Raw genomic sequence first — 15,857 nt, forward strand, 5'->3', positions numbered from 1 at the left:
ATGTAAACAAATATTCTTGTCAGCATCATAAAGGAGATGGAAATAAAACACATGTTAATTCTTTTTCCAAATTAGGAGAGATTCTAAGGGGACTGAAATTACAAATAATGAAAAGACTCATTCCAGAGGCATGATTTTTGAAAAGTTCAGGGAGAGGTTAGGGGAAAAGGGAACTTGATAGAAAGGAAAGAATAAAAAATCTATTTTCTTTTTTTTTTAATCTATTTTCAAAAAAAGAAATATATTTTGGAATGATAATAATGGACAACTAGTTTCAATGGGCAATTCATCATTACTTAAAAATAGAGTATTAACTACTTCAAAGACAGCATGAACTTTGACTACTTCAAGGCTCTGGAATACTGGTATTCTTTGAAGAAACAATTTTACCTAGATGATGCAGTTTTCTACTGTAACTTGAAAAAAAGAAAAACTCATGGTAGGGTTTGAGATAGAGAAAATTGTCTATTACAGACAATAATAACAGAAAATATAAAACATAATTTCTAACTGGTGGTATGTTAAGGAAAAAAGGAGAAGTAAGAGAAACAGGAAAATGAAGGGTTTCAGGACAGCAATTACATGAACAAATATTTGACAACTATGTAAAATAAAGGCTCTATTTAGAAGGGTGCTTTGTCTTACAGACCAATTATTGGATGATAAAAAGTTAAACTCAGGAAAAAGTACAGCTTTCATTAAAGAAATAATTCATGAAATAATGGTATTAACAAATCATAACGAGAATGTACAGACACTGTGGGGAAAGAATGCATTTTTTAAAAAAATCTATGATATATTACACTAAAAGAAAAGCCAGACCATACTCTGTGTTACCATCTGTATACTAGTGCCAACACTCTAATTATAATGATTTTCAAATATCCTCAAATAGAAAATCTGAACTCTTTAAGTGTTGAGGTTTTTAAACTAGTCTGAATATTTTTTAAAATATCATTTACCTACAATTTATATTTTTTAAAAATTAATTATTTTTTTTGCTGTGCTGGGTGTTTGTCGCTTTGTGCAGGCTTTCCCTAGCTGCAGTGAACAGGGGCTGCTCTCTGGTTGTGGTGTGCCTGCCTCTTGTTGTGGTGGTTTGTCTTATTGTGGAGCACCCTCCTAGGTGCTCCAAGGCATATGGGATCCTCCCCGATCAGGGATTGAACCTGAACTGGCAGGTGGATTCTTATCCACTGCGCCACCAGGGAAGTCCCTACAAAATATATTCTTAAAACAAAAGGCCACTGGCTGTAGTTTCTTTATACAAGGCCTGTGTTAGCAGATAGTTTTGAAATGCATAAACGCTGCAAGTTTCAATAATAATGTATTGCATGACTTTTCTACAAAGGAAATTGCTAAGCATCCTTAGAGTAAGGGTATGCTAAGCATCCTTAGCATACATTAACATAAAGTAGCGATGAGCTCTGGAAAAAAGATCTTCCCCCCCAAATTCAAAAGCTGCTTAATCAAATTCAATTTCACGAACTATCAGTTGAAACAGCAGTTTCATTTACTTCTTGAAAACTCTCTAGTCAAAAAGAAGAAAAGATAAGTAAGGAATAACTGCAATTATTTGTCCATATCATTGGGCCATTCTTTTCTACTTTGCTGGAGTTTGTATGAAATTCAAGTACAAATGAGAAAACACTCCAGGAAAATGATACTACTTCTACATTTCTTCTTGCTTTTAATGACCAAAAACACTAAACTACAATTCAACATGAAGGCAATAAAATAAGACAATTTCTTAGTGGTCAAATGATAGACTTCATTAAATGGTGTGCTGAATGTTAAAACAATGGAGAAATAAAGAGGATGAGAACAAATATTTCTCTAAGTAATTTATAACTAGTTCATCTTTCAAGTTAAAAAATGGAGAGAGGGAGAAAGAAAATTATCTGTTTAAAAATCAAAATAAATTTGAAAGGAAACGCAAGTGTTTTCTTAGTAGTAATGACTACTAAGTTTCTAACCATCATGCATGAAATTTACTATAATTACCACATACATCTGTTTTTTCAACAGGAAATTATTTTAGGAGTTATGTACTCTGGAAACTGCTACTCAACAACTGAGATTTTCTGATTGGGAGAACAAGAGTCATGAAGATCCAAAGGAAAAGAATTAAGATCAACACTTGAATTGAAGGAGGAAATAGACAGAACAGGTTCCATCTTAAAAGTTGGACTCCATCTTGGGCCAGACTGTGGACTTTAAGCTATATGCCCAGTATCTATGGAAACGACATACCAACTGGAAAACCAGGTCCCCTGGATGGAAGGGCCCCAGTGCTCATACCTAGACTCTCTGTTGCCTAAAAGAATACCCTAATTATCTGTGTAACCGAATAGAATCATAAATTCTATTATGCTTATTGGGGTATGACCACAGGCCTATTGATAATTGTCCACTGTTAACTACCTAGGCTTAAGGCATATGAATCAGGGATTAACTTTGATTGTATCTTTCTTTTCCTTTGTTCAGACTAGTTTCAGGGGATTTGGGGAGGTGGGTTTGGGCACGTATACTTCAGAAAAACTGGTCAGGGTCCTTGGCTAAGAGGAGACTCTGCCTTGGGCCCGCCAGTGGAATAAACTGAGTGAGTTTGTTTCCCGGAACGCGTGGCTACAACAGAATAAGCATTGATTCTTAAAATTATTGAGAAAAAAACTTGATACACTGCAAAAATCCCTGAAAAAACTACTAAGTTAATTAAGCACTGAATGAAACTTGCACTCTTCATTATTTAAGATTTAAAAACAGTATAGAAACTACTTTCTTAGACTTCATATGAAACAAAGACAATTCATAAAGACATAAACTAGACGTGAACTAAGTTTAAGTATCCCATTTAGAAAGCATAACCTTTACTCCTTAAAATAAAACCTTAATAATATATTTGATAGAATATAGGACTTAAATGAAGAAATTAGCAAAGGAATTAAACATGCGTATCATTATGCGGATGAAAGGGGAATTTGTGCACTCTTTCTGGGGACAGGCTAGCTGGCTCAGGGTCACTGGCTCAATTTTATATCTCCTTATGTAAGCGTCCCATTCTTTTATTTTCTTTCAGAATCTGTTCCCCTGGATGAAGTCAACTTTTATATGCCTGACTTTCATATAAATCATACTTTCAAACATTAGAACATTGATATCCTTAAATCTTGCCTTTCCTACTCTGATTTCAGATTTTGCACTTCAGTGCATAAACATTTGCAACTATAATCTGTTAAGAGTGCCTTCCAAACATAGAAGCACTGCCATTTTTGTCTCTGTAGCAAGAGGAGTACACAAATACTTTAAATTATTTTTTAAATTTATTTGCCTTTTATTGAAGGATAATTGCTTTATAGAATTTTGCTGTTTTCTGTCAAACCTCAACATGAATCTGCTGTATGGCTCAGGAAACTCAAATACTTATATTTTTATTGCATTTTACTCTTGCTATTTTATAAAGATGAGTGGAAATTGAAAAAAAATGCAAACAACACAAATGAAAAGAAATGTAGAGGTCAAAGATTTAAATCAATTGAAACAAAAGTGGAGCTCATCAGTCAACCCAAAAGTTGCAAATTTCTAGCATCAAGTTGACAAGTACTGGCCAAAACAGGAAAAAGTAAAGAGCACATATAAAACATGAGTTACTATTAGGGCTTCTATATTTGGGAGTTCTCTAGGAATGAAATTCCCCTTTTAACATGTAAAGCTGCTGTTTGACTTGCACATATATCCAACTTTACATATTTTTGGGTTTACAAAAAAGGACTGAATTCTCATGTTACTCTGGATTCCTTCAGTAGCAAAAAAAAAAAAAAACAAGTGATCTACAAAACTGATTTTGTTGTAAGATATTAGTGACATCATGAGTCATACCTCCAAGGAATATGCAACTGACTAGTTGATTTTTTTCTCAGGTCAGTCAAACATTTTATTGGTTACCTCCTTCCTATGTGCCAAGCATACTCTGGACTCTGAGTGACATAAAGATAAATAAGATAGGGGCCTAACCTGCCAGAGACTTGAAATCAGACCCTGGAACCAGTGTCTGCAGTAACCCTTTATATGGATAGTAGAGACACCAAGGATCAGAGAGAAGATGGGGTTGTCCCAAAGCAAAGCTAGAACTCTGAATCTGGGTCTCCTAGCATCTAAATGCCCTTTCTTTTTTTATCATTCTTTCTTTTAGAACATGTAATTTTAAAAAGAGGATAACCACAGATGGAGGCATTGTGCCACCTGAATAGAAAAAGTAAATTTTAGGCTGGAAGCCTTGGCTTCCAAGATCTCTCAGATCTCTCAACTTTTAAAACAGCCACTCATTCTTTCCACTTGTGCAAGAATCTGAGCACTTATATCTTCACCTTACCAATACATGTATTTTATATAAGGATGCAGGATTGACACATTTATGCAACATCAGCTTCTATTAACCCTGACTTCTACCTGTCTAGAGCCTAGTTTGTAATCCTGCCTTTTTCAGCCACTTCATGATTTTCCTTCTGACTTCCTTCTTGTTAAGCTTTGTAAAGCCATCCCTGGCTTGATCTTTTTCCTGCTCTGCTTTCTTCCTCCTCTTGAAAATAGAACTTTTACTTTTCTCTCTGACTCTGTGTAATATTTTCTTTTTCTTTTTGGAGAATTCAGCCTGAAAGGGAAAAACATGTTTAACTGACTGTTTTGAGATAATAAAATTGAAAGTTTCATTTTCTATACTTAATGATTTATTATATGATTTATTCAGGCATAAAATAAATTGAAAGTAAGTATAATGCAAAATTTATATGCATATTGGGGTGCTCTTCATAACTGTTTTATTTTTATTTTTTTAAATATTTATTCATTTATTTGGTTGCACCAGGTCTTAGTTGCAGCATGTGGGATCTAGTTCCCTGACCAGGGATCGAACCTGGGCCCCCTGCTTTGGGAGCTGAGAGAGTTAACCACTGGACCAGCAGGGAAGTCCCTTCATAACTGTTTTAAAACTACTAGTAAGGACTTCTGCAATTTTCTTGTTAGGGTTATGACTATATACTATCAATGTCTAAGGAAAGTCAAATCAGATAGGTGTTTTTATAAGAAATATAAATATAATATTGGGGAGTTGTTAACCTTTATAATGGTTTCTAAATTAAAATTCAAATGTCAAAACACACTCAATTAGCCCTCATTAAACACAGCAGACAACCCAACAGTATTACTTTATATGCAAAAACACAGAAGAACCTTCTGCTTGATTTTTTTCTGTAGAACCATTTGAAGGCACTTACAAGGCCTCCCAATGTAAGCACCAAGCTTTTTCAATAAGATAAACAGGTATTCAGAAATTTCTCACAAATAACTTTAGAGGAACTTTAATAAACAACAGGATATACATGTTGTGTCGTATTTCACTCACCTTTCCATCAAAGCGTTTTATTGTATATTGATCTAGACCCAAATCTGTAAAACAGAAAAAAATAATGCTTAGTCACTGATTATAACTCCGGTGAAATACATGAAATGCTAGCTCTCAGTTTTGTTTCCAATCCCATTGAGATGGTTTAGCTACAACATTATTTGAACAGAAATGAAAATTCTGTCCCACTTTCAGACTTAAAGTGTTGGTACTAAAAAATACCAATCCTTTATTTTATATATGAGAATATGAAACTCTTAAGAGATAAAAAGGGTCCATTTACAGACCTAGTCATGTGCAAACCTATTCAACGGTAAAGCCAAACTAGAACCCTGGACTCTTCCCAGGATGATACTTTTTCATTACATCAAAATGATATATTACCTCTAAATAAGGTGAGGGGATATTAGTTTTATCTGAAAGCATAATCATTTTTTGTATAAAAATGTATAAAGAGATATGAGTTTAATACCAGGAGACATTTTGCAACACACCTAACAAATTCAAATCGGCCATCTTAATATGACCTTTTAAAGGTGGGCTAAATAATAAATTTAGCCTTGGGAATTCCTAGCATTGTGAAATACTAAGCACCATGAAAGATAAAAGGAAATATATTAAGTGTTCTTGAGGGCTGGGATTTTCTGTTTTTGATGATTGCTTTATCCCAGTATTTGGAGTAGTGCTTGATCACTAAAGACTTAAAAAAAACACAAAACTGAATGAGTAAGATACAGCCCTTGCCTTGAAGAGTTACAGTTTTGTAAGAAAGACATATGCAATAATGTTGCAAGGGGAGATACAATGAGTTCAGTAAGAGGATGCTGTGGGAATTTTTAGAGTGGAGAAATCAGTTCCCAATTATACTTATTTTTCTTGCATAATTACTCAGCTGTTTTCTTTCAGTTCTCACTTTCTTCATGCCAGTTCAGGCCCTTATTTCATTATGCTTACAGTAATACAATGATCAGAATATCACTGTCCCAAAGGAAGCTTTTTGCATTTCTGCTTCTACACATTTGGTTACACATGCTCATCTAAAATGTGCTTCACCTTCTAGAAGTCTATCCAGAATAAAATGAACCACTGACTGCAAAAGAAGAAGATAAGTCAGAAAAAAAGAAAATTTAAAAACAAATCTAATTTGAAACTTCACATGTACTCAAGAAAATATCAGTTATAAAGGCAGAACATGCCTCTATGATAAAAAAAAAAATAGAGAACAAGAAAGAGTTGTAGACAATTAAAACTAGGAGGAGAGATAAGAAAGCATTCCTAAGTGAACAGTGCAAAGAAATAGAGGGAAACAATAGAATGGGAAAGAACAGAGAACTCATCAAGAAAATTAGAGATACCAAGGGAACATTTCATGAAGAAAGATGGGCACAATAAAGGACAGAAACAGTATGAACCTAACAGAAGCCAAAAAAATTAAGAAGAGGTGGCAAGAATACACAGAAGAATCATACAAAAAAGATCTTAATGACTCAGATAACCACAATGGTGTGATCACTGATCTAGAGCCAGATATCTTGGAGTGCGAAGTCAAGTGGGCCTTAATAGCATCATTACGGACAAAGCTAGTGGAGATAACGGAATTCCAGCTGAACTATTTCAAAGCCTAGAAGATGATGCTGTTAAAGTGCTGCACTCAGTATTCCAGCAAATTTGGAAACTCAGCAGTGACCACAGGACTGGAAAAGATCAGTTTTCATTCTAATTCCATAAAAAGGCAATGCCAAAGAATATATTCAAACTACCACACAGCTGCATTCATTTCACATGTTAGCAAGGTCATGCTCAAAATCCTTCAAGCTAGGCTTTAACAGTATGTGAACTGAGCACTTCTAGATGTACAAGCTGGATTTAGAAAATGCAGAGGAACCAGAGATCAAATTGCCAACATCCACTGGGTCATCAAAAAAGCAAGAGAATTCAGAAAACATCTACTTCCGCTTAGTCAACTATGCTAAAGGCTTTGACTGTGTGGATCACAAAAACCTGAAGAAAATTCTTCAAGAAATGGGAATACCACAACACCTTACCTGCCTCCTGAGAAACCTGTATGCAGTTCAAGATATTTGGCAAAACTAATACAATTTTGTAAAGTTTAAAAATAAAATAAAATTAAAAAAAAAAAGTAAAAAGTAAAAAAAAAAAAAAGAAGAAGAAGCAACAGTTAGAACAGGACATGGAACAACAGACTGATTCAAAACTGGGAAAGGAGTACATCAAGGCTGTATATTGTCACCCTGAGTATTTAACTTATATGCAGAGAACAGAACATCATGTGAAATGGTTGGGGGAATGAAGCACAAGCTGGAATCAAGATTGCTGGGAGAAATATCAATAACCTCAGATATGCAGATGACACCACTCTTGTGGCAGAAAGCAAAGAGGAACTGGAGTCTCTTGATGTAGGTGAAAGAGGAAAGCTAAAAAGCTGGCTTAAAATTCAACATTCAAAAATCTAAGATCATGGCATCCAGTCCCATCACTTCATGGCAAATAGATGAGGAAACAATGGAAACAGTGACAGACTTTATTTTCTTGGGCTCCAAAATCACTGAGAATGATGACTGTAGCCATGAAATTAAAAGACGCTTGCTCCTTGGAAGAAAAGCTATGACAAACCTAGACAGTGTATTAAAAAGAAGAGACATTACTTGGCCATCAAAGGTCTGTCTAGTCAAAGCTATGGTTTTTCCAATAGTCATGTATGGATATGAGAGTTGGACCATAAAGAAGGCTGAGCGCCAAAGAATTGATGCTTTCGAACTGTGGTGTTAGAGAAGTCTCTTGAGAGTCCCTTGGGACTGCAAGGAGATCAAGTCAGTCAATCCTAAAGGAAATCAGTCCTGAATATTCATTGGAAGGACTCATACTGAAGCTAAAGCTCCAATACTTTGTCCACCTGATGCAAAGAGCTGACTCATTGGAAAAGACCCTGATGCTGGGAGAGACTGAAGGCAGGAGGAGAACAGGGGAGTACAGAGGACGATATGGTTGGAGGGCAGCACTGGCTCAATGGACATGAATATGAGCAAACTCTGGGTGATGGTGAAGAACAGGGAAGACTGTGATGCTGCATTCTATGGGGTTGCAAGAGTCGACACAACTTGGCGACTGACCCACAACAAAACTGTGATTGCCCGTTTCCTCATATTTCTTAATACACTGTCAAGAAATTACGAAAAGTTATCTCCCTGGACTGCTGCCAAAAAGACAACAGAATGGAAAAGAGAAAATAGAAGAGTGAATTACAGAAAAACAGAGACTCAATACAAGGTCTTCTGTCATGCAAGATCTTTTCTCATTCAGAAATACGGACAAAATAATTCAGAAAATATTAGCAGAAAATTTCTCATTTAAGTAAAATGAACAAAACTTACTTGTAATTCAGTGTATGCTTATGAAATCTCAGAAAACCAAGAACAGGAAAATCCTCCGAGTTCCCAGGAAAAAAAAGCCCTTCCTAGTCCTTTACAAAGGAATGAGAATCAGTCTAGGATCAGATATCTCATAAGTAAGGGAAATATATGCTTACTAATTAGAGCATCACTGTTCAACACAAATACATGTGAGCCACATGCATAATATAATATTTCCTAACAACTGCCTTTAAGAAAGTAAATAGAAACAGGTAAAATTAATTTTAATAATATATTTAACTTAACTGAATATATCCAAAATAGCATGATTTCAACATATAATCAATACAAAACTTATTGAGATATTTTGCATTACATTTATACTGAGTTTTTAAAATCTAGTATGTATTTTACAATTATAGCACATCTCAATTTAGACTAGCTACATTTCAAGTTATTACCATAATATCCAAAAGAATTCAAAAGTTAACTTGAACGGATTTATGTTTTTCATTGAATGCTCTTTACTATAGTTGGGAACATATTTTACCATGGGCATCTATCCAAAAAAAGAATGGGGCATGTGTGGACAGCCTGGCATGTACTGAGAATTCCTGTCATTTAAAAGCAAATAAAGACAAAGTACTTAGTTGAAATACATGATTGGTTCATCCTGTTATATTTAGATTTCTTTACCTGTCAAATGAAGGAGATGGTTGGATTAGATCAGTTCTTAACATGGTTGCGGGGTGAAGTATGGGAAATGTGGATGGACTACTTCATTCTGTCCTTACTCCCTACTTCTCTTAAAATTCTAATAGCCTCAATTACAGTGGGGAAGGGAGAGTATGCTGAAAAGTGAAAACACAGCATGTATAATTTGAAAATGTAATCAGATGACTCCTCTTCCATTTCTCCACCCTCATTCTTTGGGTCTTAACTTAGAAACATTGGATGTTACGCTGCTATGCCTAGGGTGTTTTCTATGGATCTCAAACTTCCCTTCAAATAACTCCCACAGTCATTTAATGTTAACAGAGTGACCTAAACACTATCTCCTCCTTTTCATTCATGAGAAAGATGACCCTCAAAAGGATTAAATGACTGTTTTTGATTTTAAGTGTAACAATCTTTTTAAATAATGGCAGTTGCCCATCTTGAATACACACTAAAAATAATGTAAATGTGCATATAAGAATAGTCTCAGTTGAAGCTCTTGAGTGAACATTTAACTGGTTTGTTTTAAAGATGATAGCTACTCATTCTGTCAAAAGACATAAATGAAACTGAATCATATATATAATTTTGATATAATCACATATATAAAATCTAAATTTTAGAGCTTAAGTAAATGGAAACGATATAATTTTACATAAGAAGTCCCAGCTATCCTTTAATATTTAGAGACTCATTTTTCAGTTTAATACTAGAATTTATCCTAAAAAAATGAATGCAGAAAATTATCCTAAATTTTTATATAAATGATTGTATTTTCAGCTTATGTAAGTCAACAAAACATAGTTCAAGTTCATCAGATACAAGAGATAAACTTTTGCTTAAATTCTAAAAGTGCTGAAAGAAAAGAGTTTCAACCCAGATTTTTTTATTTAGTGAAAATATTTTTCAAGAATGAAGACAGGGCTTCCCTGGTGATCCAGTGATTAAAAATCTGCCTTGCAATAATGCAAAGGACATAGGTTCAATCCCTGGTCCAGGAAGATCTTACATGCCTGGGGGCAACTGAGCCCATGCATAACAATTCCTGAACCTGCTTGCCCACAACTAGAGAAAGATTGTGGGCAGCAACAAAGACCCAGTCATAAATAAATAAATAAATATTTGGGGGAAAAAAAAAAAACGACCTTAAAAAAAAAAGAATGAAGACAAAATAAAAATGTTCTCAAATGAAGGAAAACCAAGAGAATTCATCACCAGCAGAACTGTTTAAAAATGTTATCCTTCAAGTGTGAAGAAAGTGATACCAGAAGAAAATATGGAACTTAAGGAATAAAGAACAACAGAAATACCTAATACCTATTACAGATAAATTTAACAGACTATTTTGGCAGTCGAAATAAAACCTTAAAACAGTATCTGGAAGAGTTTTCAGCTTATGTAGACGTAATACATATGATGTGTGCTTAGTTGCTCAGTTGTGTCCAACTCCTGCATGGACTATAGCCTGCCAGGCTCCTCTGTCCGTGGGGATTCTCCAAGAAAGAATACTGGAGTGGGTTGCCATGCCCTCCTCCAGGGGCTCTTCCCAACCCAGGGATCGAAGCCAGATCTCCCGCATTGTAGGTGGATTCTTTATCGTCTGAACCAGCAGGGAAGCCCAAGAATATTGGTGTGGGTAGCCTATCCCTTCTCCAGGAAGGGAGTCCCAACCCAGGAATCAAACTGGGGTCTCCTGCATTACAGGCAAATTCTTTTACCAGCTGAGCTACCAGGGAAGCCAAATACATATGATACTATACCATAAAATGGGGAGAATACTCCACTTGAAGCAGTAAACTATAAATTCTTAGTAAACTGTGAAAAATTAACTATGTATTGATATATTATAATCCCAGTAGCAACCATTAAAGATACACAACAAAATATACTTCAATTCCTCTGCCAAAATCAATTAAAACAAAATATGAAAAAACCTTCAGGGATTCCCTGGTGGCTCAGTGATGAAGAATCGACCTAAATGCAGGAGACACAGGTTCGATCTGTGGTCCAGGAGGATCTCCCATATGCTGAGCAACTGAGTCCACATGCCACAACTACTGAGCCTGTGCTCTAGAGCCTGGGAACTGCAATTGTGGAGCCCACGTGCCACAGTTACTGAAGCCTGTGCACCCTAGAGCCTGTGCTCCTCAGTGGGGGAGGCCACTGCAATAAGAAGTCCATGCATCTCAACTGGCGAGCAGCCCCTGCTCGCTGCAACTAGAGAAATGCCTGTGCAGCAAGGAGGACTCAGCACAGCCAAAAACAAATAAGTAAACTAAATTTTTTAAAAAATCTCCAAATAATCTGAAAAGAATGCAGGAAAGAGGTAAGAGTAACATAAAAGGGGAAAACAAACAATAAAATGGTAGACCTTAATCTAAACATATCAAAAATTGCATTAAATATAAATCATCTAAATACATTAATTAAGAGGTAGAAACTGTCATATTGGATAAAAAACACAATCCAACTACATGTGGTCCATAAAAAACCTATTTTAAATATAATCATATAGGTAGGTTAAAAGTAACATGATGGAAAAAGAGGTATCATGAAGAATTAAAATAAAGACAGAGTAGCTACATAAATATCAGACTATGTGGACTTTAGAGCAAAAGAAATATTAGCAAGGATAAAGACGGTCAATTATATAATGAAAGAGGGTCAATTCACCAGGAAGACAGAATAATCCTAAGCGTGCATGTACCTAGTAAGAGAGTTTCAAAACATCTAAAGCAAAACTGATAGAACTGAAGAGATACAAACAGACAAATTCACAAATAAAGTCAGAGATCAACTCCCTTCTCTCAATAATTGACAGAGACAGGAATAGATAACCAGTAAGGATATGGAAGATGGAAAGATCAGTGGTTGCCTGGGACTTGCCAGGGAAAAAGTGGGAAGGCAGGATTACAAATGGGCACAAAGACATCCTAGGGGGTGATGAATATATTCATTATTTTGATTATGCTGATGGTTTCACCACTGTATACATCCAATTAGTATACCAAAACCTCATCAAACATTTAAATATGTGCTGCTTCTTTTGTTTTTGTTTGTTGTTCAGTTGCTCAACTGGACACTAAGCCTAGACTTGATAGACAATTAAGAATTGCTACTTCGTTTGCTACCACAAGCCCCACTGGTCACCAGAGTCAAGCTATTAAGGATGTGTCCTCCCGGTGGCAGTCACAAAAGCTGGAAAGTCAGACATATACACTGTTTAGAGATACCAGCAATCTGGGACAGGGTACAGGGAGAGCACAAAAATGATGCCCACTGGCCTGCCCAGTCTCTGAAGAAGTTTATAGTCAGACCATAGATGTGTAAAGTTTAATTAGAAGCCTCCCCTCAGGCAACAGCCATGAAGATAAGTTAGTAAGCCTCTTTACACAAAGATTGGGGTGTATTTCATGCTGGTTATCTGTGCTATGCGACCGGCGCACTAAGCGCAGGCGGCTGCAACTGGGGCACTAAGCGCGGCCGAGAGGAGCTACCCCAGGTCTGAGGTCAGGGGCAGAAGCCGGGAGGACCCCATGCCCGAAGAGCGGCGGCCAAGAGGAGTCAACCCATGTCCGTGGTCAGGGGCAATGGCCGAGAGTGCCAGACTGCGACGGCGCAGGAACGGCCGAGAGGAGCTACCCCGCGTCCGAGGTCAAGGGCGGCGACGAGAAGAGTTACCCCAGGCCCCCAAGCCTGGAGGCCAGGGGCAGCGGCCGGGAGGAGCTACCCCACGCCCGAGGCCAGGGGCAGTGGCCGGGAGGACCAACCCCATGTCCAAGGAGCCATGGCTGCGCAGGCGCAGGAGGGCCTAGAGGAGCTATCCCATGTTGAAGGTCAGGAAGGGCGGCGGTGAGGAGATACCCCTCGTCCAAGGTAAGGAGCAGCGGCTGCGCTTTGCTGGAGCAGCCGTGAAGAGATACCCCACGCCCAAGGTAAGAGAAACCCAAGTAAGACGGTAAGAGTTTCAAGAGGGCATCAGAGGGCAGACACACTGAAACCATACTCACAGAAAACTAGTCAATCTAATCACACTAGGACCACAGCCTTGTCTAACTCAATGAAACTAAGCCATGCCCGTGGGACAACCCAAGACGGGCGGGTCATGGTGAAGAGATCTAAGGGAATGGCAAACCACTTCAGTATTCTTGCCTTGAGAACCCCATGAACAGTATGAAAAGGCAAAATGATAGGATACTGAAAGAGGAACTCCCCAAGTCAGTAGGTGCCCAATATGCTACTGGAGATCCGTGGAGAAATAACTCCAGAAAGAATGAAGGGATGGAGCCAAAGCAAAAACAATACCCAGCTGTGGATGTGACTGGTGATAGAAGCAAGGTCCGATGCTGTAAAGAGCAATATTGCATAGGAACCTGGAATGTCAGGTCCATTAATCAAGGCAAATTGGAAGTGGTCAAACAAGAAATGGCAAGAGTGAATGTTGACATTCCAGGAATCAGTGAACTAAAATGGACTGGAATGGGTGAATTTAACTCAGATGACCATTATATCTACTACTGCGGGCAGGAATCCCTCAGAAGAAATGGAGTAGCATTTATGGTCAACAAAAGAGTCCAAAATGCAGTACTTGGATGCAATCTCAAAAACGACAGAATGATCTCTGTTCATTTCCAAGGCAAACCATTCAATATCACAGTAATACAGGTCTATGCCCCAACCAGTAACGCTGAAGAAGCTGAAGCTGAACAGTTTTATGAAAACTTACAAGACCTTCTAGAACTAACACCCAAAAAAGATGTCCTTTTCATTACAGGGGACTGGAATGCAAAAGTAGGAAGTCAAGAAACACCTGGAGTAACAGGCAAATTTGGCCTTGGAATATGGAATGAAGCAGGGCAAAGACTAATAGAGTTTTGCCAAGAAAATGCACTGGTCATAACAAACACCCTCTTCCAACAACACAAGAGAAGACTCTACACTTAGACATCAACAGATGGTCAACACCGAAATCAGATTGATTATATTCTTTGCAGCCAAAGATGGAGAAGCCCTATACAGTCAACAAAAACAAGACCAGGAGCTGACTGTGGCTCAGATCATGAACTCCTTATTGCCAAATTCAGACTTAAATTGAAGAAAGTAGGGAAAACAACTAAACCATTCAGGTATGACCTAAATCAAATCCCTTATGATTATACAGTGGAGGTGAGAAATAGATTTAAGGGCCTAGATCTGATAGATAGAGTGCCTGATGAACTATGGAATGAGGTTCGTGACACTGTACAGGAGACAGGGATCAAGACCATCCCCCATGGAAAAGAAATACAAGAAAGCAAAATGGCTGTCTGGGGAGGCCTTACAAATAGCTGTGAAAAGAAGAGAAGCAAAAAGCAAAGGAGAAAAGAAAAGATATAAGCATCTGAATGCAGAGTTCCAAAGAATAGCAAGAAGAGATAAGAAAGCCTTCCTCAGCAATCAATGCAAAGAAATAGAGGAAAACAACAGAATGGGAAAGACTAGGGATCTCTTCAAGAAAATCAGAGATACCAAGGGAACATGCATGCAAAGATGGGCTCAATAAAGGACAGAAATGGTATGGACCTAACAGAAGCAGAAGATATTAAGAAGAGGTGGCACGAATACACAGAAGAACTGTACAAAAAAGATCTTCACGACCCAGATAATCACGATGGTGTGATCACTGACCTAGAGCCAGACATCCTGGAATGTGAAGTCAAGTGGGCCTTAGAAAGCATCACTACAAACAAAGCTAGTGGAGGTGATGGAATTCCAGTTGAGCTAATTCAAATCCTAAAAGATGATGCTGTGAAAGTGCTGCACTCAATATGCCAGCAAATTTGGAAAACTCAGCAGTGGCCACAGGACTGGAAAAGGTCAGTTTTCATTCCAATCCCAAAGAAAGACAATGCCAAAGAATGCTCAAACTACCACAGAATTGCACTCATCTCACACACTAGTAAAGTAATGCTCAAAATTCTCCAAGCCAGGCTTCAGCAGTATGTGAACCATGAACTTCCTGATGTTCAAGCTGGTTTTAGAAAAGGTAGAGGAACCAGAGATCAAATTGCCAACATCCGCTGGATCATCAAAAAAGCAAGAGAGTTCCAGAAAAACATCTATTTCTGCTTTATTGACTATGCCAAAGCCTTTGACTGTGTGGATCACAATAAACTGTGGAACATTCTGAAAGAGATGGGAATACCAGACCACCTGATCTGCCTCTTGAGAAATCTGTATGCAGGTCAGGAAGCAACAGTTAGAACTGAACATGGAACAACAGACTGGTTCCAAATAGGAAAAGGAGTACATCAAGGCTGTATATTGTCACCCTGCTTATTTAACTTATATGCAGAGTACATCATGAGAAACGCTGGACTGGAAGAAAC

The 15,857-nt window shown here is 37.5% G+C and overlaps 2 protein-coding genes across 5 annotated transcripts in view; one reads left to right on the forward strand and one right to left on the reverse strand.

The window, feature by feature from the left end:
• MICU1 (mitochondrial calcium uptake 1) overlaps positions 1–15,857 on the reverse strand; it is a 224,005-nt gene that overhangs the window by 154,038 nt on the left and 54,110 nt on the right. For all 3 annotated transcript variants that reach the window (XM_055535443.1, XM_055535436.1, XM_055535453.1), the window contains exon 5: positions 5,402–5,445. In XM_055535443.1, coding sequence (XP_055391418.1) covers positions 5,402–5,445 — 44 coding nt within the window. The remainder of the gene's footprint in view (positions 1–5,401; positions 5,446–15,857) is intronic.
• MCU (mitochondrial calcium uniporter) overlaps positions 1–15,857 on the forward strand; it is a 438,436-nt gene that overhangs the window by 76,397 nt on the left and 346,182 nt on the right. The gene's annotated exons all lie outside the window — the stretch shown is intronic.

This window comes from Bubalus kerabau, chromosome 1 (genome assembly GCF_029407905.1).
Source record: "Bubalus kerabau isolate K-KA32 ecotype Philippines breed swamp buffalo chromosome 1, PCC_UOA_SB_1v2, whole genome shotgun sequence".
NCBI classification, from domain to species: Eukaryota; Metazoa; Chordata; class Mammalia; order Artiodactyla; family Bovidae; genus Bubalus; species Bubalus kerabau.